Source organism: Colletotrichum jinshuiense, chromosome 8 (genome assembly GCF_051148585.1).
Source record: "Colletotrichum jinshuiense chromosome 8, complete sequence".
NCBI classification, from domain to species: domain Eukaryota; kingdom Fungi; phylum Ascomycota; class Sordariomycetes; order Glomerellales; family Glomerellaceae; genus Colletotrichum; species Colletotrichum jinshuiense.
Genome location: NC_139315.1, coordinates 282,327 through 303,827, shown reverse-complemented (window position 1 = coordinate 303,827; position 21,501 = coordinate 282,327). Strand labels below are relative to the sequence as shown.

General features: G+C 57.3%; 8 protein-coding genes across 8 annotated transcripts; 5 read left to right on the top strand and 3 right to left on the bottom strand.

The window, feature by feature from the left end:
- Positions 1-18: 18 nt before the first annotated feature.
- Positions 19-1,206, bottom strand: EsH8_VIII_000088 (uncharacterized protein; the record flags this gene model as incomplete). The annotated part of the gene is made up of 3 exons (XM_083269130.1): positions 19-516; positions 617-849; positions 912-1,206. The coding sequence occupies 3 exons, from the start codon at positions 1,204-1,206 to the stop codon at positions 19-21; spliced, it is 1,026 nt and encodes a 341-aa protein (XP_083128898.1).
- Positions 1,207-2,291: 1,085 nt separating this feature from the next.
- On the top strand, positions 2,292-6,437 carry EsH8_VIII_000087 (glycoside hydrolase family 55 protein; the record flags this gene model as incomplete). Its single annotated transcript, XM_083269129.1, has 2 exons — positions 2,292-5,289; positions 5,449-6,437. 2 exons carry the CDS (start codon positions 2,292-2,294, stop codon positions 6,435-6,437), a joined length of 3,987 nt encoding a protein of 1,328 aa, XP_083128897.1.
- A 1,444-nt stretch (positions 6,438-7,881) lies between these two features.
- On the top strand, positions 7,882-9,308 carry EsH8_VIII_000086 (polysaccharide lyase family 1 protein; the record flags this gene model as incomplete). The annotated part of the gene is made up of 2 exons (XM_083269128.1): positions 7,882-8,427; positions 8,487-9,308. The coding sequence occupies 2 exons, from the start codon at positions 7,882-7,884 to the stop codon at positions 9,306-9,308; spliced, it is 1,368 nt and encodes a 455-aa protein (XP_083128896.1).
- Positions 9,309-10,120: 812 nt separating this feature from the next.
- On the top strand, positions 10,121-11,826 carry EsH8_VIII_000085 (major facilitator superfamily domain-containing protein; the record flags this gene model as incomplete). The annotated part of the gene is made up of 5 exons (XM_083269127.1): positions 10,121-10,230; positions 10,295-10,335; positions 10,388-10,638; positions 10,689-11,626; positions 11,685-11,826. The coding sequence occupies 5 exons, from the start codon at positions 10,121-10,123 to the stop codon at positions 11,824-11,826; spliced, it is 1,482 nt and encodes a 493-aa protein (XP_083128895.1).
- A 625-nt stretch (positions 11,827-12,451) lies between these two features.
- On the top strand, positions 12,452-15,547 carry EsH8_VIII_000084 (HET domain-containing protein; the record flags this gene model as incomplete). Its single annotated transcript, XM_083269126.1, has 1 exon — positions 12,452-15,547. The coding sequence occupies one exon, from the start codon at positions 12,452-12,454 to the stop codon at positions 15,545-15,547; it is 3,096 nt and encodes a 1,031-aa protein (XP_083128894.1).
- Positions 15,548-15,696: 149 nt separating this feature from the next.
- On the bottom strand, positions 15,697-17,013 carry EsH8_VIII_000083 (D-isomer specific 2-hydroxyacid dehydrogenase family protein; the record flags this gene model as incomplete). The annotated part of the gene is made up of 4 exons (XM_083269125.1): positions 15,697-16,297; positions 16,393-16,474; positions 16,538-16,590; positions 16,661-17,013. 4 exons carry the CDS (start codon positions 17,011-17,013, stop codon positions 15,697-15,699), a joined length of 1,089 nt encoding a protein of 362 aa, XP_083128893.1.
- A 1,329-nt stretch (positions 17,014-18,342) lies between these two features.
- On the top strand, positions 18,343-19,013 carry EsH8_VIII_000082 (acyl-CoA N-acyltransferase; the record flags this gene model as incomplete). The annotated part of the gene is made up of 2 exons (XM_083269124.1): positions 18,343-18,385; positions 18,502-19,013. 2 exons carry the CDS (start codon positions 18,343-18,345, stop codon positions 19,011-19,013), a joined length of 555 nt encoding a protein of 184 aa, XP_083128892.1.
- A 59-nt stretch (positions 19,014-19,072) lies between these two features.
- On the bottom strand, positions 19,073-20,311 carry EsH8_VIII_000081 (uncharacterized protein; the record flags this gene model as incomplete). Its single annotated transcript, XM_083269123.1, has 1 exon — positions 19,073-20,311. The coding sequence occupies one exon, from the start codon at positions 20,309-20,311 to the stop codon at positions 19,073-19,075; it is 1,239 nt and encodes a 412-aa protein (XP_083128891.1).
- Positions 20,312-21,501: the final 1,190 nt, after the last annotated feature.

Sequence of the window (21,501 nt, the reverse complement as noted above, 5' to 3'; positions counted from 1 at the left end):
TTCACAAAATACCATACCTCAGTCACGCGTTGCGAAGAACCCGTAGAACTCTACTCGGTTGCCTCCCACGGGCGCGACGTTGCGCGTGTGCCAGTACGCCACTGCCACAGCAGCGTACGTCTCCGGGTTGGCCAACGCCTGATCCGGCGTCAGGCCGCCCATATCCACGACTTCATACAGCTCCCCACCCGGCCGGTTCGGGTAGCTTCTCTGGTTTCCCATGATGAGATGGAAGAGCTCGTGGAAAAGCGTTGTCGAGTCGGGCAGGATCTGGGAGAGTCGCTGGGCGTTGTTGGGGATGTTCTGCGGTTGAGCCGGGATCAGCTGGCTTGCCAGCGGATTCATGGCGATGCTGCCCAAGGCGACAGAGGTTTGAAATATCACGGGACATAGAGTGATCGATGCCGGCAATATAAGATGAGAAGTCACTCCCTTGTGGTTCGTGTTATAACAATATCCCCTTCCCGGGCCGTACGAGTAGTCGAACAAATATTGGTTATGTTTTGGGCTCCAATACTACATTATTTCAAGTATTCTTGTCAGCAAGTCCTCTCCATTGCGGATTTTAATATCTGTATATCAAAGAGAGAATCGCATATGGCTGGGGGTAGCTGACCGGAGTTTTACCGGCGCTCTGCCTCCGCACCTCGAGGTAGTCTGGCACGTCTTCGATCAATGCCGGTAGGCCCGATAGATCTCCCTTGGGGAAGGAGTTCCCCTCGGTATCCTTGGCCTCGGATTTCATTGTGTTCCGTTCCAACCAGGTGTCGCTGCAGAAGAGATATGGCTGGCCACCCGGGGGTATGTTCTGGTTGCTGGCCAAGAAGTCGCGAACAAGCTCATAGTTCCCTACATCGTTCGAAGCTTTGTATTAGAAAACTCATTCGAGAATGACCGAGATTCCTACCTACCCTTGAATGAACTTCGATGGGCCTGTGTGTTGCCGCGCACAAAGATGTCGAGGAGCCGGTTTGATTCCGCTTCGCTGTCATAATGGTCTACCAGCTGCACTCCGATCCTCGCCAGGTCCAAGGCTTCATTCAGCATTGTTTGGATTCGAGCCCGCCCTACAGTACTGCAGCCGCCGCCATTGTCGGTGGAGAAGTCGATTCGGAAGAGAGTCTCGGGCGCCAGCGCTTGCGCAATCACGATGTTATCGTTAAGACCGATGCAGATACACAATAGAAATATGAAGATGATTGCCATGGTGAACAACTGTCTCAAGGCTTGAAACTTTCTAGTATTCGTGTACTTATTGCTGCCATTCACCCTGCCAAGGTAGCTCGGTCACAATGGCAAAGCCTGTTTAGTGAAATGAGAGTATAAGAGGGTCGAGCAAACGAGAAGGGGCCCGGTGAGTAGAGACCGTGGGCACGCCGATGAAGCATTGAAATCGTGGACTTATCGCCATGGGACAAAGGTTTCATTCAACAATCAATAGAAAGGGGATAGACAAGGGGTTTTTGCATTAGGTTCACTGGAATCCGGGAGGCACAGCCTCTACGTGCGCAATTTCGTGATGGCAAGCCAAGAACTACTAACAACCCCCTGGAAATTCACCAATGGCAGGCAGTCTACATCGACAAAAACGTGTGCCGGAGGCATTTTCGAGGCTGGGCGTTACCACTATTGCTAGATGGGTAGAAATCCTACGGACCGAATGGCTTCAACCCATGCCATAGGGTAGCATTTTGTGCCTCACGGGATTATCGACCCAGGCGGTAGGTAATTATTAAACCATGTGCCGATGCGGCACAGGCCGGTGACCCACTCACCCGGGCATGGGATCCGTCACATCCTCTCCTGGTTCCCTCTACCAATTTCCTATCGAACTCGGGTATACAAGGAGATATCAAAGGGTGGAGGTTCTTCGCCCATGTCACTTTTAGGAAAGCTCAAGGAGCCTGGCCAATGCACCGGCGGGTGTTCTCCTTTTATATCGTCGTTGCTCGACTTCCCTTGCTGATGAGAGAGACTCAACACGTCAAACGTGGCAATGATGTTGATGCGCTCCGTTAAAGTACTTGTAGTGATGGCTTCGGCCGTCGCGGCACAGTCGCGGTCCATGACTATCGATTCCTTTAGGACACTGACTATGCCAAATGGCCCAGTTGGTACCTCGCCTCCATTACCACCGGGCTCCCCTCAAGTCAGTTGAAATCAACGCCCACTCTTTGCCTTTGGCATCCAATTGAAAGGCTAACACGTAGTGAGTTTTGATGTAGCCGCCTCCAGATTATGCCAAGGGACACGCAAACAACGAACGTGGTGTCGCGCCCGACAAGCACAACATGACGGGCCCGTACAGAGGCGATCGCGAAACGAGGAGAGATTCTCGTGTCGCCGCCTCCGCTGCTGACGGTTACTGGCTTTCAGAATTAGGGCCCCTGGGCCAGTCTCCTTTTGCACCAGATGGCTACCAGTTCTTCCGCAACGTCAAGGACTTCGGCGCCGTAGGCGATGGTCAAACGGACGACACGGCAGCCATTAACCGTGCGGTGTCGTCATTCAGCCTTGATAACCAGGACGACGTTCGTTGCGACGGTGACTGCGGCTCCACAACAACCCTTATGGCTGTGGTCTACTTCCCTGCCGGAACCTACCTTATTTCAAGCCCTATCCTCCAGTACTACTACACCCAATTCGTCGGCAACCCCTGGGAGCGACCTGTCATAAGAGGCGCGCCCGACTTCACTGGTATCGCGCTCTTTGATGCCAATTTCTATATTCCCGGCGGTAATGGAGACCAGTGGTATGTCAACCAGTCCAACTTCTTCCGCCAGATACGCAACTTCATCTTTGATATGAAGGGTATGAACCGCACCAATTACCAGAACGACCAGGAGTACGTCCCAGCCGGCATCCATTGGCAGGTTGGACAGGCTACAAGTATATCCAACTGCCATTTTGAAATGGCACTATCTGACGCCGCTGGAGCTGCCACCGGCATTGGCATCTTTATGGAAAACGGTAGTGGTGGCTCTGTCGACGACCTGACCTTCTTTGGAGGCAACATTGGATTCTTGGCAGGCAGCCAACAGTTCACGGCGACAAACCTACGCTTCGAGTTGTGCCTAACGGCTATCAAGCAAGAGTGGAACTGGGGCTTCGTTTGGAAAAATATCTATGTCCAGGCCGCGTACATTGCCATCGACTGCACGGCTTTTTCCGAGTCGACAAGCCCACCACAGGGTACCGGGTCTATCAGTGTTATCGACTCCCACTTCAATGGCGTGCCCTACGCTATCACTGTTGGGCGCGAGGCTGGTCAACAGCCCGCCATCGTGCTCGACAACCTGCTCGTTGAGAACTCCGAGTCGGTCGTGCTCGTGTCCGGCGGGGAGACTCTGCTGGCTGGTTCCTCGGGGCCTCTCTATTTCCCCTCTTGGGTGTCTGGATTCCAGACTCTGCCTAACGGTGTCTCGGGCATGCGGTCCGGGTTTCAGACCGCGATTCCAAACAAGCCGACCTCCCTGATTGACGGCTCTGGCAAGTATTACTACAAGTCGAAGCCTCAGTACCCAGGCACTGCGCCCCTCGTTGCCACCAATCTCGGCGTCCGCAATGACGGCACAGGCGATCAGACGTCTGCCATCAATAGCCTGCTTCGGTCCAATGTTGGATCAATCATCTTCTTCCCTGCTGGTGTTTACATGGTCCGAGGCACCGTTGAAATACCGGTGGGTTCGATTATCACCGGTTCTGGTTGGAGTACCATCATGGGCGAGGGCTCGTATTTCGAAGATGAATCTGACCCGCAGGTGATGATCAGAGTCGGCGAGTCCGGCGACTCTGGCAGCGTCGAGATATCCGACATGCTCTTCACTGTTAAGGGGGCCACAGCTGGCTGCATCCTCATGGAATGGAATATCCACGAGTCCAGTCAGGGGTCAGCCGCAATGTGGGACAGCCATTTCCGCGTCGGTGGTAATGCTGGCAGCGGCCTTCTGCTCGATGACTGTCCCTCACAAGCTGGTTCTATCGTCAGAGATTGCATGTCGGCGAGCATGCTGCTCCACCTCACCGACGGGTCCTCAGGCTTCTTCGATAACGTCTGGGTATGGGTTGCCGACCACGATCTAGATGACCCGGCTAATGCTGATGCTTATGTTGGGCCCGGCGGCATCCCTGTCAATACTGCCGTGGAGATCTCTGTATATGCGGGGCGCGGGGTTCTCATCGAGTCCCAGGGTCCAACGTGGTTCTGGGGTTGCGGGAGTGAGCATGCCCAGCTCTATCAGTGGCAGCTGCTAAACGCTCGCAACATCTTCATGGGACACGTGCAGACCGAGACTCCGTATTACCAGTCTAACCCGGATGCTACGGAGCCATATACGATTGGCGAATGGCCCGCAGATCCCAATTTCGAAGAGTGCGCCGATGATCTTTGCCGCAAGGCTTGGGCTATGAGAATCATCAACTCGACCGACGTCTACCTTTACGCGCTTGGTTTCTATTCCTTCTTTGAGAAGTACGAGCTCGGCTGCGCGCCCAACGAGGACTGCCAGAAGGCCTTGATCGAGACCAATTACGCCGGAAACACGTGGCTGTACAACATTTTCACCAAAGGCAACCACGAAATTGTGTCGCCGAGAGGATCCCTCACGCCAATTTGGTTCAATGACACCACGCGCAACGGGTACACGAGCTCTGTCGCTGCTTGGCTGGCCCTGGCTCTCGGCGGTGAAAATATTGGCTCCGATGATGACCCTTCTTCCTCCGGCTCTGATGTAGTCTACATAGACCCCGAGATTTGGGATGTTGAAGAGGGTGAGACTGCAACGGTCCAGTGCTACCCCCCATGCACGTATGTCCTTCCACCGATCACATTGGATCAACCCACAACAATCACATTTCCGGAGTACGTCACATCGCTCGAGGTCGGCTGGTTTCAAAGTACCGAGTTTGAGCAAGGTTACACTACTGTCACCACTACCGTGTACGTGAGCATAACGCAAACCACCACCCTGCAACCGCCGCCCGTCACCCTGACTACGGTCCCTGTTCGTAACGTAATCATCGAAGGAAACGAAACAGAAACGACCTTTTGGGTCACCTCCAGCGTTGAAGTCCCCACATTTGTCATCACCAACGAGCCCAAGTCGACCGATCCTACCGGAGTGACCATTCCCCCTAACACCCGTACCATCACACCTCCCCCGTGGCCATGGCCTGAAAACGAAGAGGATGATGACGACGACGACGACGACGACGACGACGACGACGACGATGACGATGATGATGATGATGACGATGATGATGACGGATTGGGCCCTATCGTCCATACACGTGGACCCCCGCGTCCAACTTGCAGATCGGGCTGCGGTACCCAATGTCGTTTCTTCTGCGACCGTCCTTGTTTACTTTTTTGCCCATGGGGGGACAATCCGCCTGGTGAGTCGAGCTTAAGCACCCTCAGGGACTTAGTACTAATAGTTGATATTTCAGACTTCCATGACTCTATTGACCCGAATAGCCCGCCCCCCGGAACTTGGCCCACTCCGGGTCCGAACCCTGGAAATGAGCCGGATCCTGAGTGTTCGACGACGACGTACGAATCATGTCGCGAGCTGTGCACCGTGTCTCCCACGCGGACGTGCACATCGAGCTGTAGCGATGTTAGAGGTTGCATAAGCACCACCGCGTTCCCGGAGAACGTGACACCGGCGCCGGCTGTGGGCAACAATATTCCTCATGACCGGACCAGCACGGTGCCGCCCCTAACCCAAAAGATCAGCTCCGCCCAGGAAGCCATTTCATATCTCAGCTCGCGCGGGGATTGGAACTTCGATGGAAATAACAGTGAGCCGACTACAACCTCGACGTCAGTGACACCACCAACTACGACAACAACGATCGACTTTCCTTACCCTACGGCTACACATCTGAATGATGTCCTAGCGCTGTGCTTCAGTGAATACGACATCCCCGGGCGGGCACGGTTCAGCGAGGATGCGTGCTTCGACTCGGTAAACACCTTTTGCTCGGCGGGATACATTCTTGAGCCCGATGACAACGAGCCGAAGCGTTCCTACTTTTTCAACGGGGACTACTGGGTGTGGTCAGTCATGGGATGGGCAGAAGACCAGTCCGGCTGCGGCAACAAGGAGAGCATGGAACTGGGGCCTCAGACCCAGGAAGGGTACATTGGTTGTATCCAGGCGCTGGGGTTGGTTATGCAGGACTGCGAAGGGCTGGATTATGAACCGGACGAAAATGTTTACTTGGGCGGGGGTTGGGTGTTGAACTCGGGAACAGGATGCGTGCTCATCAACCTTTTTGCCACGAATGAACGGGAGTGGCGCGCCATTGCGCCTCCAGAGGATGATGCGGCGCGAAGAGGCGGGCTGACGATCAAAGATCCCTGGAAATTCAACCTGACCGAGTCGCCGCGGAGGTTTCCCAAGTCTTGGAACCTCACGTATGTGACGCCCTAGATGGTGCGAGTTACTATCCCCATGCTCGCATGTTCTCCTAGACAGTCGATAAAATATCGAATACGTGGTCTGACCTGTGGGGTCAATTGTGACCAGGAAGTTTCCGTAAGGCTCGCATAACTCGGAGTCCCTGCACGTCCTCAGGAGTCGGTTAGTTGGTGGCCTAAGTCATAAGGAAAACCAGGCACAGACAGAAATTTCAAATGCAGCTGGCAGCATCACAAGACTACCAAGACTTATTATATTGGCCATAACACTTTACATATCCCGGCAAAGTTAAATAATTACACTCAATAATTTCTACGAAAGTAAACTTGCAGAACAGTGATCGGTAAAGTTTGGTCGAAAGGGCGTTCCGACCCGGCAGTAGAATGTAGGGGGCTGGATGATCATGGAGAAAGTTTACTCATAGTTCAGAACCCTATCAGAGACAGCGGGAAGTCTCTTCTAAGGGTCAAACTCAGAGCATATTAAGACAGCATAAAATCTTAAACCAGAGCATCACAAACTAGAAATATTCGCCTAAGTCCGCCCCATGTTTCCCCACCTGTAGGCACAGATCTCTCGCTTGGGTAAGTATAACCAGAATTGCAGGGAGATCTGTTCGTCATCGAAAACTGAATAGGAAAGAATTGCGCTGACCATCACGAAATGTATTCCCGATAAGTAACAAACTCCTTTACCCCTGAACAAGAAGGGAGTTTGTATTTCAGCAGCATTGTTGATCATGTTTGATGGACACATGGATTAGTCCGAGGTGCCACTATTTTCCCTTTAAGCAGGCTTTCGGTGCCTTTCCGAGGCGGGGAGCAGGTGCACGCCGGTTCCGCGGGCAGCGAGCTCTTACCAATCAAATGTGTTCAAAAACGAAGTGCAGTTCGTTTCCGCTGTGTCTGTCATTCCCACATGACCAAGGGTTACATGTTCGTGCTGGAAACCCCACGGAGCAGTATCTCCCCCACCCTATCGCAAGCCTCTCGACCTCCTGAGTATATAGACTTCGACTTCTCTTTACTAAGATGATGAGGCACTTCGAGCTCTCTCCAAAGGAGTAGGAGGATAAGTATTGTGCAATGCCTAGCGTAGTTGGATGTGGTGGAGTTTGTGACGAACCGCACTAATCTTTATAATCCCTGTGAGTTGTAAATTAAGTCACAGCCTTAGTCTGTTCCAGATAGAGTACGGAACCTATTTAGGACAACGGCTACCGTTGGAGACTTTTCCACAGCCGCAGCGAGGTTGGATTTGCTCACTTGCACTCTTTTTCCATCGTCGCTCGTTCATATTTGACTTGGATCTTTTCCGGTTTGTTTGTTGAGTTTTGTGATTCGACCCTCATTCATTCTTTTTTGTGTTTTTTTTTTCTGACTCAACGGAGATATTCGTTTCCCACAGGCTCCTTCAATTTACACATTCCTTCCATTCGTTTCTAAAGCCATTCACAATGAAGTCGGCTACAGCCCTCTTGGCAGTCTTGGCATCGGTCGCCAATCTGGCAGCGGCCCAGACCGTGACGGGGAAGGCGGAGGGGTTTGCTGCCGGGGTCACTGGTGGCGGTAGCGCAGCAGCTGTCACGCCCAAGGACATCGACGAGCTGACCACCTACCTCACCGACGACGAGCCCCGCGTGATTCTCCTGTCTCAGGAGTACGACTTCACCGAGTCCGAGGGCACGGAATCTGGTACTGCTTGCGCCAGCTGGGGCACCGGCAATGCTTGCCAAAGAATTATCCAGGACGACTGCGGTAGCAGCCCCGCGGAGAAGGGCACCTGGTACAAGGCCGCCCGAACGCCCATTGACGTCGGCTCCAACAAGACCATTCTCGGTGTCGGTAGCAAGGGTGTCATCAAGGGCAAGGGTTTGAGAATGCAGGGCAGCAATGTCATAATCCAGAACATTGAAGTCACGGACCTGAACCACAAGTATGTTTGGGGAGGTGACGCCATCAGTTTCGCTGGTGCCGACCAAGTCTGGGTTGATCATGTCACTGTAAGAAGCCCATTTTCACATAAACACTGCCGTGCCAATGCTGACCTAACAACCTCAAGACCACTCGCCCGGGCCGCCAGCATTACGTCTTTGGCTTCACGCCCAGCAAACGCATCACTCTGTCCAACAACTTCATCAACGGCGACTCGACCTACTCTACCGGCTGCGACGGATACCACTACTGGACGTTTGAGATGGTCGGCAAGGATGACCAGATCACCATGAAGAACAACTACATCTACAAGACCTCCGGACGCGGCCCTGCCCTCAGCGGCGCCACTCTCCTGCACGCAGTCAACAACGTGTGGAGCGACATCAAGGGACACGCCATTGAGGGTGGCGAGGCAACCGCCCGTGGCATCTTCGAGGGCAACGTTTTCAGCAACGTCAACCAGATGGTCTCCGACTACAAGGGCAAGCTGTTCACCTCCCCCGACGCCACCACCAATGCGAAGTGCAAGACCGCTCTCGGCAGAGCCTGCGAGGTCAACATCCTCGAGAAGGCGACCGGCGACTTCGATTACAGCGACACGTCCTTCTTCAACGACTTTGCAGGCCTTTCGATTGCCAGCGCCGAGGCCGCCAGCAAAATCCAGACCACCGTTCCCAGCAATGCCGGCGCCGGCAAGCTCACCACTTCCTCTTCCTCTGGCACCACCACCACGGACTCCACTGACAAGGCCGCCGAGGTTGCCGATACCCCCGTCACCACTACTGCCGCCGCGTCTGCCGCCCCCCAAGCGACCAAGGCTGCCAGCACCTCCGGCTCCGGCTCGGTCGCTCTCTACGGCCAGTGCGGTGGCCAGGGCCACACCGGCGGTACCACGTGTGCCGAGGGCAAGTGCGAGTTTGTCAACGACTGGTACTCTCAGTGCGTCTAAGTTGATGAGCCGCAAGGAACTTGTTCAGCTAGAACCCGATGCAACTCGGGGGAAAGGTGTCCACATACTTCATCCACGCAAAGTCCAACAATATGGGCTGCCAACTTTCATGTAAAAACAGCTTTTGCTATATATATAAATTCAGTGTAAATAATAACTAAGAGGCCTGGGGCCAATTATGGACCATATCGTCGTATATTACTGTTAAACTGGAATGCACCTATGCCTTGTTTCTTGTGTGGAAAGCCAGAGGCTTGAAGGGGCAGATGTTTCGAAGGTAAGAGCACTTTGGCTCGTATAACTCGAGTTGCAACTAAAACTTAATTGGCCATGTCTGACCAAGTAGGTCATGGAACTACGCAGGTGAGTTCAAATCGTTCTTTATATCTGCATGAGCGGACTTAAGAAAGTCCTTGGGGCTGTTGTCTGCGGCTTAAAGCCGGCTGCCGGCACCCGCTGGCGCAATGACGCGAGGAATGGCATCATCATGAACACCCCTGGTGGTATAGCCGACGCACGTCACGATGGAGAAGTGCCGGCCAGTCAGAAAGTTTCGAATGAGATGCGAGATAAGACATCGGCAATATTTCCACGTTTTTGCTGTTGCCGACATCTCGACCGGGGCCTAGGCCACTGCCGGAGGTGGCTGTGGGGGTTCCGATCCCCGCTGGCCGGTGATGTGCTCCGATACGGCGGTGACGACTTCGTTCGCGGCGCCTCTAAAAGGAATCTGCTAGTGCTGCCAGAAAGATTTGCATCTAGCAGGTAGCTTTGTTTGAATAGCCGTAGACCACCTGATACGCTTGCCTGTCATGTCAACCCAGACAGTTCGCCGGTGGTACCATTGGTTTGCGCCTACCGATGGCCCAGAAGAAAGAAAGCTGATTCTGAAGCTCGATTTTCTCATCGTACCCTACGCTTTGTGAGTAACAGTTACTGTTAACATGTGGTTTTTGGTTCTTCAAGCGGAGCTAACAACCACATAGCATTATCTACTGGGTCAAGTATATTGATCAAATCAACATCAGTAAGTCGTCGAGGAATGGATTTATGACTTAGCCAGTGCTAACGCATTAAAGACAATGCCTACGTTTCGGGAATGGCAGATGAGCTCGGTTTTCATGGGAATGAGTTGGTTCAATTTCAGACAATCTTCGTTGTCGGAAATGTAGTCGGCCTTCTTCCCTTCATCTACCTGTTTCCGAGAGTCCCCATGCACGTTCTCGTCCCGACATTAGATCTTGGCTGGGGCATCTTCACTCTTCTCCAGTACCGAGCGCAAAGCTATGCGGAAATCATGGCCTACCGGTTCATGGTTGCTATTTTCGAGGTGAGTCTACCCCTAAGTTCCGGTCGCAAGTGATACTAACAGCCGCCAAGGCGTCCTACTTCCCCGGCGTACATTTCGTGCTTGGCTCATGGTACCGAAGCGACGAGATCGGCCGTCGAGGCGGGATTTTCTACATTGGTCTCACCCTCGGCACCCTCACGGCGTCGCTTCTCCAGGCGGCGGCGGTGACCTACCTTGACGGGACGCACGGCCTGGCCGGCTGGCGCTGGCTCTTCATCATCAACGCCATCATCACGCTCCCGCTTGCCTTTATCGGCTACTTCGTCTGGCCCGGGACCCCGGCAAAGCCGAACAGGCTGCTGATGAAGGAGTCGGAGCTGGAGCTCGCCCGCTCGCGCCTCGAGAAGGCGGGCGCCTCCGTCAAGAGCACGCCGTTTTCGCTGGGCCTGCTCAAGCGCATCTTCACCAACTGGAGGTTCTACCTGCTGATCATCTGGGACATCTTCTTCTTCAACACGAGCGCGAACAGCGCCGCCTTCCTCCTCTGGATCAAGAGCCTGGGGAGGTACACCACCGCCGAGATGAACAACCTGGCCGCGATCAGCCCCGGGCTCGGGATATTCTTCGTGCTGTTCATCAACTTCAGCGCGGATCTCTGGATCGGCCGCCCGACCGCCATCACCGTGGCGTCGGCGGTCAATTTCTCGGGCCTCGTCATCTTGGCGGTGTGGGACGTGCCCGAGGCGGCCAAGTGGTATGCCTTCAGCACCACGTACTCGGCCGTGGCGGTGTCGTCGGTGCTTTACGGCTGGGCCAACATCATCTTGAAGCACAACATCGAGGAGCGGGCCCTGACACTGATCCTGATGACGGCCATCGCCACCTCGACGAATGCGTGGATTCCACTGTTCGTGTATCCGACCGTCGAGGCACCGAGGTTTCCAAAGGGCTACGTCTACTCCGCCGTCATGGTTGTGCTCCTGGTCATCACGACACAGATCGTTAGGGTATTGTTGGGGTCTCACGGGTATGGCTTTTTGACATTGAGCGTACTACTGAACAATGAATGCTGACCGTTTGACTAGGGAAAAGCGTGTGCGTAAGCCTCAAAGCGCGCCTATAATCGACGATAACGACGGCACCGCCGACTCAGTCGAAAGCCAATCACCCACTAACTACGCAGCGACTGATCAGAAGGGGCCTCCTTCGCGTATTGCTGCTGTTTGATTGGAGACTAGAAAATTGCGAGAGTAGTACGGAGAAGAAAATACTCATAGGACAGGGGGGTCCGCATTGTGTAGACCGATAAAGTGCCTCTTGGCAAAAGCTTAAGAAAAGTGTCCGAGACTGAGTAGACAGGTTTCTTCTTCTTCATCCATGTACACTACATACCAGATAAAGGGTCTAGGCCCCTGTAGTCCCCGGGAGTGTGTCACAAGGGAGGGCCTATTGAAAATACCAATGGATGAGCTGATAGACTCAGCCCTTTGAGCTGAACCTCGTTGGGGGGAATGCCGAGACCTTGCAGCGCCAAGACGCGCCGGCGTACACGACTTCTGCCAAATTGATTGGACGGCGTGAGCCAACTGTACACTACCCATCATGCAGTCATAAAGTTGTCTCGTGAAATCTGAGTGTAAGGGTTCCTTGCGTAGGCACCGATGTTCGCTGTATGTGTAGTGTAGATTAAATGTGATAAATCTTGGGAAAATGGGGCAAAAAGGCGTTCCCGTTTCCAGCACACATCATCTCATCTCACATTGGTTTTGAACTTTTACGTTTTCTTTGAACGAAGTTCGAACTTCAACAACGGCCCCCTAATTTTGCTGTTGTTGGCCCTTGGGCATAAGAAATGCCGCTCTCGAAGAAGGACAAGCGCGATGGAGGGGGTACAAGCCCGTCGTTCGGCAAGAAGCTGAGGAGCATTTTTTCGAGGCCCAAGAAGACGGATCTGGCGCAACCGCAATTTACGTACGAGCCCCCAGGAGACTTTGGCAGATTCCGTCCACCTCCAACATCGGGATGGAACGATCAGCACGTCGGCAACGGGTCACTTGTCCGACTGCCACATACACTTCCGCCACAAGGCTTCGCCCCCGCGGAGGGCTTCCAGCAGCAACCTCGCTTCATCCTCGTCCAAGACCCGGATTCGGACGAACCGCCACAGCTATATGCAGTCACGTCAGGTCAAGGGCCCGATCGGTTCCTTCCAGTACAGGTGCTCCACGACGGACGAGATGGCAGGGCGCCGAGCCCGTCGAGGAGAGAGCTAGTGTACGTGGACTCCGACTCTGACGATGACCTCTTCGTGCCTCCTCCAAATCGGGCGCGGATGGGCCCGGGCATCAGGAGAGGCATCCCCCAGCCCGGCTTCGTGGAGGACGAAAGCCGCTACGCGGCAGCGTCCCCGAGCTCGTCGACGACCGCCGCAGAACCGCCGCCACCGGACGACCCGCGCCACCCGAACCTCAACCGCCGGTACGACTACCTCCCCGAGTCCATGGTGCCGGCCTGGTACATCAAGAACCCCGTCTACGTGCCCGAGGGCGACAGGAAGCACCTCTGCGCGACGTGCCGGCGCATCAACATCATCGCCCTCTTCCGGCAGCCGGAGACGGACGTCATGCCCAAGCCGCGGGACTACATCGCGCTCGGGTCGTTCGGCAGCATCCTCGAGCGCGAGGGCTGCGGCTTCTGCCGGCTCGTGGCGCGCATCATCGTGCTCGACACGGGCACCGACCTGCCGCGCGCCATGCCCCACGCGGAGCGGCTGACGATCCAGACGGAGCGGGTCAACGCGCTGACGGACGAGGTGTACCACCTCTGCCCCGTCCGGTTCGAGACGACCTTCAACGTGCCGGCGCTGTACATCTGCTCCGGCAGGGACGTCAACGAGGCCGCCAAGCAGAGCGCGGCGGTGCGCCCGCGGCGCAGCATGGCCGTCCGGCCGCTGCACCGGTCCGAGCCCAACACGGGCCGCATCCTCCTCGCGCCCGACCGCATCGACTTCGACTGGGTGCGCGAGCGCATGCGGCTCTGCGACGAGCGCGACGTCGGCAAGCTCGCGTACCGCCACGGCGTCGCCGTGCGCGCCATCGACGTGCGCCGCATGTGCATCGTCGACCTGGACCACGGCGTGCGCTACGTGACGCTGAGCTACACCTGGGGCAAGGTCGCGCAGCTGCTCCTCACGCGCGACGCCGAGGCCCGCTTCCGCGCCGACGGCTACCTCGACACGCGGCTGGCCGCCATCCCCAAGACCATCCGCGACGCCATCAAGCTCGTGCGCGAGATCGGCGAGCGGTTCCTCTGGGTCGACGCGCTGTGCATCTTCCAGGACGACCGGGCCGACATGGACGCGCAGATCGCCGAGATGGGCGAGATCTACCGCAACAGCATCCTCACCGTCTGCGCGTGCTGCGGCGACGATGTCGATTACGGGCTGCCGGGCATCGAGCCCGGCACGCGCACGACACGGCAGGCGGCCGAGATCGTGGGCGACTTCGTCCTCGGCAACGCGCTCCCGGACTCGGAGCCGGACGCGGCCACCGGGGAGGCCGGCGGCGGCGGCACGTGGGACACGCGCGGGTGGACGCTGCAGGAGAAGGTGCTGTCGCAGCGCAAGCTGCAGGTGTACGACAGCTGTGTGCGGTGGTGGTGTTGGCACACCATCACGCCCGAGGACGAGAACTGCCGGCACGTGGGCTGGGAGCCCGGGACGCGGCACCGCGGCATGTACTTCTTCAAGACGGAGCACGACCTCGTCGTGTCCAAGATCCGGCGCAACGCCAACATGGACATCTACGCCTTCATCGTGTCCGACTACACGGCGCGCAACCTCACGCACCAGGCCGACGCCGAGCGCGCCGTCACGGGCGTGCTCTCGGCCATCGACGGCCTGTTCCGCGGCGCCTTCGTCGCCGGCCTGCCCGACACGGAGCTCGCCGCCGCGCTGCTGTGGTGCCCGATCGGCGCCCACCGCCGCCGCGCCGACCCGGCCACGGGCGCCGCGCTGTTCCCGAGCTGGAGCTGGCTGGGCTGGGTCGGCCACGTCGCGTACCCGTGGCTGATCGAGCGGACGCTGCCGATGGCCGAGCACGGGTCGCCGCTGGAGTGGCGGAACGCACTGGCCGGCGCGGCCGGCGGGGACGACGAGTGGTTCACGGGCGACGAGTACCGCATGGGCGGCGTGCCCCCCAACTTCCTCGAGCGCCGGCGCGGCCAGCCGGACCGGTGGGCGGCGGACGAGGACGACCCGTGGACCTTTGTCGACGCCCACTCCGAGTCGCACCGCTGGCTGAACCCGGTGGTGGAGGGGGGCGCGCGGCCGTACCGCTTCTTCGGCGGGGGCCGGGCCGGGGACGGAAACGCGCCGCCCCTCGCCCTGCGCTTCCGGACGCTGTCGGCCGGCCTGCGGCTCGACGCGCGGGTCCGCGTGCGCAAGGAGAACCACGACTACCTGCACAGGGTGCACCTGGTGCGGGTGCTGGACGGGCGCGGGTTCGCGGCCGGGTACATCTACGTCCCGGACCCGGAGACGCTGTCGGCGGAGGAGACGTCCGTGTTCATGGGGGGCGGCCCCAGGGAGTTCGTCGTGCTGTCGCGGGCGAGCGGCAACGCGGACCCCAGCATGGGGCGGGAGCTGCTGCACGAGACGCCCATCGCGGAGCTGCACAGCGTGTACTCCATGTCGTACATGATGGGGGCCTTGGGCAGGCTGCGGCCGTCGGACGGAGAGGGGGACGAGGCCGGCGGCGGCGGTGGCGACGTGGACGAGGCGGCGCACTTTGACACGCGGCTGTACGACGGGGCCACGCCGTGGGGGCTGTTCAACGTCATGATGATTGAGCGGGTGGGCGGCGTGGCGTACCGGGTGGCCGTCGGGAGGATTCATGTGGCGGCGTTTATGGACGCGGAGCCGACGTACGAGGAGATTACTCTGGGATGAGACGAAGGTCCTCTCCATTAATAACAAGTGCTGCCAGACTCGCTAGTTTCTACCCAAAAAAAGATACCACCCCTTTCCCTTTCCTGTCTCCCTCCCTCCATCTCCTGAACCAGCCCCGCGGACCGGATACGGCCCTCTGTCACCTCCATCTAGTAGCCCTCCCTCTTGTTGACGAGGTTCGTGAGCTTCTTGCCCTCGCTGAGGCGCTGCAGGTTGAGCTCGAGAATGCCCCACACGCGGTCGCTGTAGCTCGTCGACAGGCCGCTGATGTGCGGCGTGATGAGGAGGTTATTGGCCTTCCAGAGCGGGTGGCCCTCGGGCAGGGGCTCGGGGTCGGTGACGTCGAGGGCGGCGCCGCGGATGAGGCCCTTGTCGAGGGCCTCGATGAGGTCGTCGGTGTTGATGATGGGCCCGCGGGCGATGTTGGAGATGAAGGTCTTCTTCTCGGACAGGATGCGGAACTCCTCGGCGGAGAGCAGGTGGCTCGTCTTGTCGGTGAGCGGGGTGGCGACGACGAGCAGGTCCAGGCCGGAGCCGAGGAAGGCGTGCAGGTCGGCCTTGGAGGCGCCCGAGAACCACTTTGACGGGAACTTGCCCTCCGGGTCGCCGAGGCCCGGCGGCGTGTACGAGTAGTCGCGCTTGGACTCGGGGGTGGTGCGCGGGTGCAGGGTGTAGGCGTGCACCTTGAAGCCCAGGGCGGTGGCCACGCGGGCGGTCTGCCTGCCGATGCTGCCGTAGCCGAGGATTCCTCTGTGGCGGGTTAGAGACGGAGGGCAAATGTACTCTTCTTCATCATCTTCTTCTTTCTCGTGTTTGATGCGCAGAGAGATTGGGCCGGGACTTACATTGTGCGGCCGACGGCATCCTCAACAAAGTCGTTTCCGCGTTGCCAGCGGCCGGCGCGGTAGTTGTCAATGTACTTGGGGACTAGAGGCCAGCATTAGCAATGAGCTGAGGTCTGATGACGGGGGGATTCGTATGGTCTCTCACGTTGGTGCTGGAATGAGAGGAAGGTTGTGATGATCCATTCAGAGATCTGGGGTCTGCGCAAGCCGTTAGCAATTGATGACGGACGACATACGCAAATGACGGATGAGGAGAAGAAGAGCTCACCCGTGGACGCCGTTCGCCGTGCAAAAGTTCACATCCGTGTCCTTGAACAAGGGGTCCTGGAGGATGTGGTTGGCGCCGGCGCTCTGGAGCTGGACGTAGTGCAGGTTCGGGGCGACGTCGGGGGCGGGCAGGGCGCTGCCGGTCAGCAGGATGGTGACGTCCTTCCACTCGTCCTGGTTGAAGCCGTCCTTGGGCTTCTTGTCGGCCCAGCCCAGCTCGTGGTGCACGACCTTGAGGCCGGGGAAGCGGGAGCGCAGCCGCTCGAGCAGCTCGTCGGACGGCGTCCACTGCGACAGCACGAGGAGCTTGTGGCCCTCGAGGGTCTTGTTCGGGGGCGGCAGCAGCATGATCATTGAGTGCGGGAGGTTGAAGGCCGAGAGGAAGACTCTCAGCGGGAAACTAGAATAAAAAGCGGATGAAACGAAGTACGTCTATATATATAAATATGAAATGCTAAACAGTGACGGACAAGCAAGTGAGCAAGTAAGTCAAGAGTTTGAGCGCGGACGGATTGGATGGGGTTTCAGCTGGTCGGATCACAAATCGAAGCAGTAGCAGCAGCCAAGCCGAGCTCGAGCTTGGGCGCCCTATAGGTAGCTATGGGATTGAATCCCTTCCCTGATGCGGGGGGGGGCGACGCTTTGCGCATCGCAGGGTCGGATTGCGCAACAGGAAGGTCGGACAGCCGCCGATGCGAAGTGTGGGGGGTTCAGATGGAGGGTGCAATGGCGTGCCGGCTCGCTCGACTCGTCTATGCCGCGGCCGCCATGGGCAGCGATCAGCTAAGCTGCATACGAATAGGTAGCTGGCTGTTGCAATTAGTGTACACTATGGATAGCTCATGGGCCAACCGAAGCGTCCATGACAGGGATGACCAGGGCTACGTCGTTCCGGCCCGGTGTCGGCCGCCCAGGGTGAGGGTCGCCGTATCTCGGTGAGGTCGCCCGCCGAAAACGCCGGACTCTCTCATCATGCTTAGCTCAGCCAGCTTACATAGTAGACTGAGCTGCTCTGGTACGTACGGGATGCCACACCACCTCTTCTTCTTGTCTTGTCAATTCCATGTGGCCGGGGCATTCCTGGAGGGGGGACTCTTATCGTTGCGTAATCGACGATTTAAAAAATAAAAATAAAAAAGGAAAAAAAGAAACGAAAAAAGGTCCGATATGGCCAGCTTCTTCCCTAGCCAATTCGGCATCCCCACCTTTGATGCTTGCTTCGTTCATGACCCCTCCCCCTCCCCCACCTCCGAATTCTCTTGGCCTTCGTTCTCGTCGTGACATGTCCATTGATGCCATCGCCGAGGTTGCCAGCAACCGCATTGGATTTCTAAACCGCGCCCACACACACACACACTCACACACAAACACACAACGTGACACCTACACACATACTCCTGACTAGAACGAGAGCTGAAACAGTCTCGAGAAGGCGGTGAGATGCGCCCGCCATGCCATCGTGCCGAAACTGTGAGTTAGCGAGGACGCGGGCGGGGATCATTCTCCACCTAGCGACATGAGGCGCGCCCTTCGAGTAATTGAGAAAAGAACTTTGGTGTATATGGGTATATATATATGTGTATATATATGGGTTACAGGCCCGGTCATTGAGGCTCTGCTCGAACAAATATTTCCCGTCTCTCTCGTCTTAGACACGATTCCAACCCTGTCCTCTGCTCCAAGATGGCCTCCTCAGCTCCAATTATCCGACATGCGCGTCGCGAAGGTGAGCAGAAGCACCCACAACCACACCCCCGTTTCCCGTCCCCCTCTTCTCGAGCGTTCATCAGGACGGGGGGGTTAAACGGGTTGCCTGTCCAGAAACTAACACCCTACTCCCAGACGTCCCCGCCATCCTGGCCCTGATCAGAGAGCTCGCGGATTACGAGCGCGAGCTCGACAGCGTCCTGGCCACCGAGGAGACGCTCGGAAACACCATCGCATTCGCCCCCTCAGACCAGACCACCTACACATCGGGCCAGCCCCAGACGGAACCTACCGCCCCCGGCAGGCCCGCGCGCTGCCTGCTCGTCTTCAACGACGCCGGCGACGCCGTCGGCATGGCCCTGTACTTCTACAACTACAGCACCTGGCGCTCCAAGCCCGGCATCTACCTGGAGGATCTCTACGTGAGCCCGTCCGAGAGGAAGAAGGGCTACGGCAAGCTGCTCCTCGCCGAGCTGGCCAAGGAGGTCGTCGCCATGGGCGGCGCCCGTCTGGAGTGGGTTGTCCTCAAGTGGAACGAGCCGAGCATCAAGTTCTACGAGTCCATCGGCGCCAAGGCCATGGACGACTGGGTTGGCATGCGCGTCGACGGCGACGCCCTGCCAAAGCTCGCAGCTCTGCTTGACTGATGGAAACCAGCTATAGCAGGGGAAAAAAAAGAAGAACAAGAAAAAAAAAATTGTAAACATTACTTCCCGAGCTTTTGACCCTTGGGACCGACCCCCTCAAAGATTCGTCGCTGTGCGGGGGATGCCTCGGGCAGCGCCAATCCCACTTTGCCCCAGACGGCTGTCGCTGGCCGCTCTTTTTGCTCACCATTCGCCGCGTGGCCCGGTTCCATGTACGAGCTCGCCTCCCACATCTTTAGATATTCGCGCCGGAGCTCTCGCCTGCGGAACGGCCGGCCGTTGCGTGTCTTGTCTACCGTTCGCGAATAAGGGCCCTCGTCCGTCTGCCCCGTCAGCAGCGTGAGATCTCGGGCCCGGGGCCGTTCGGCATTGCGGGCGGCAACACTGGCGTGAGAAGCCCATTGCCACCCCTCCTGGGCCTCGTGATTCCTGTCGAGGGGCCCGGCAATGGTCCTCCGCCGCCGCGTTCTGTACATGTCGGCAGGCGCATCGCCCGACGCCAGCGAATGCAGAAATTTCCAATCGTCCTGGTCGACCGGGGGCAGGATTTTCTCTGCAGTCCGCTTCCACCATTTCCTGACATATTTTGTCACCCTTCTCGGGGCTACCGGCCGGCCCCAGATGTCGACCTTGGGGGCCTTGTTCAAGGGGTTGGGATTTCGCACGATGGGGGACCGCGGGAAGGAGGCGCCCGGTAGAATTTGCTGGTGATCCTTTTGCGCCTTGATGTAGTTCTGTAGCTTGGGCAAATCCCAGTTGGCTTCGATGGGGCTCAGATGTTGCCTCAGCCAAGGTGTAGGGTCGTCTCGTTCATAAGGACGTTTCCAGGGGTGTATTTGGGCGCGCTCCTCATTCTTCTCTCTTTTCGTTTCCCACTGCCTCATCCGTTTCTCGAGCTCCTGGGAATCGAGCGGGGGGTCGGGGTCCTTTGCGACGAATGATGCCATGAGCTCCCGCCGTTTCTTGCCCGATCGTCCAAAGACATGCCACATGGTACGACGCATAGACTTTTGGTCGCCTGCAGTCGCCGCTTGGAGAGAGGGCAGGCGGGCTCTGGCATCCGCAAGAGCCTTCTTCCGTCTGTATTCCTCCTCTTGGCGGGCCTCTAGCGGTCGGGGGGATGCGGCAATGCTTCGCTCGCCTTTGGCTGCCCTTTCCCGCTCTTGTCGAAAACCGGACTGGATGCGGTCGTCTAGGAATGGTCGCATGGTCCTCGGGAAGTAGGAGGCTGCACGAAGCAGATGGCGGTAGACATGCAAGGGCTGCACGGGGCGTGGAAGAGGGATTCGGGTATGCATCGCGGCGGATCGGGAACCGGGGGCGGTGTTTGTCGAGACGGCAGCCGGGAGGGGAGGGAAGGGTCGAGAGCGAGGATCAGAACAAGGGAAGAAGCGACAGCCGTTTCTTTATCATGGTTGTTTTCTCGGGGGTTGGGCAGAGGCGCATGTGCGATGTCGAGCAGGATGCATGCATGCAGATGGATAGATGTATGTACGATGCAGAGATTGGGGAATTGGGGATTGGGGAATCGGCTGCAGAGAGTGCCCTGGGAGCTGCAAGCTCAGCGTCTAGCGCAGTCGGGGTCCTGCGTTACGGGGGCTGACTGGCCAAAGCTTCGGTCGATTTAGTGGAGCTGGCTACTGGGCCAGGATTCACGAGACGTCTTTACGCGGCGCGCCATGGAGTGAGTGAGTGAGTGGTGGCTTAGGTAGGTTAAAGTAGCATGGGAGCTCTTGGCCTTGGCCTCATATAAAAGAAATAGCAGGTGAGTGATGATGTCACGATAATACTGAGGTGTAATTGAGTGCTCATCTCTCATCTCTGTTGATAGATGCTCAATATGAAAAGTGAGTGAGTGAGCAAGAGAATAAGAGAGTGTTGGTCAAGGTTGGAAACACACACGTCTGGAACCGAGGAACAGCAGGGCCATGAGGGGAACCAGATCGAAACAGATATTCAATCAAACGTGATCATCATAAACATATGTACATCATGCATCTGCAGGCATCATTGCTGAAAAGCCGTGCTGTGAGCTCGGGGTGTGTGGACGATGGAAGCTGATAAGCCAGGTCTGGGTCTGATAAGGTCGGCCAGGAAGCAGCACCAGCAGAGCACACACACGCTCCGACGCGTCGCCGACGCTCCTCTCTACCGAGCGTGTCAAGGTGAGGGGCCAGAAAGGTACGTACCCACCTCCAATAATCAAGGTCAGCCACCGTTACCGAGGACAATGCGGCCCGTGCGCCTCGCTTAGCAAATGGGAAGCCACCAATCTCGGCCCCCTTTGCTGTCCCTTTTCTTGCACGCACACTCAACGCCCCTCTCCTCTCACCTTGACGCTTCACGTCCCCGGTAATTGAGACGCGACACGCTCCGAACACGATCTCGCGAAACAGACACGTCTCCGACAACGTTAATTGAAATTCCCGTTCGGGCTCAGCGTTGCGGACCTTTTCAATTTCGGGCCCGGCAACCAGGCGACGAGACT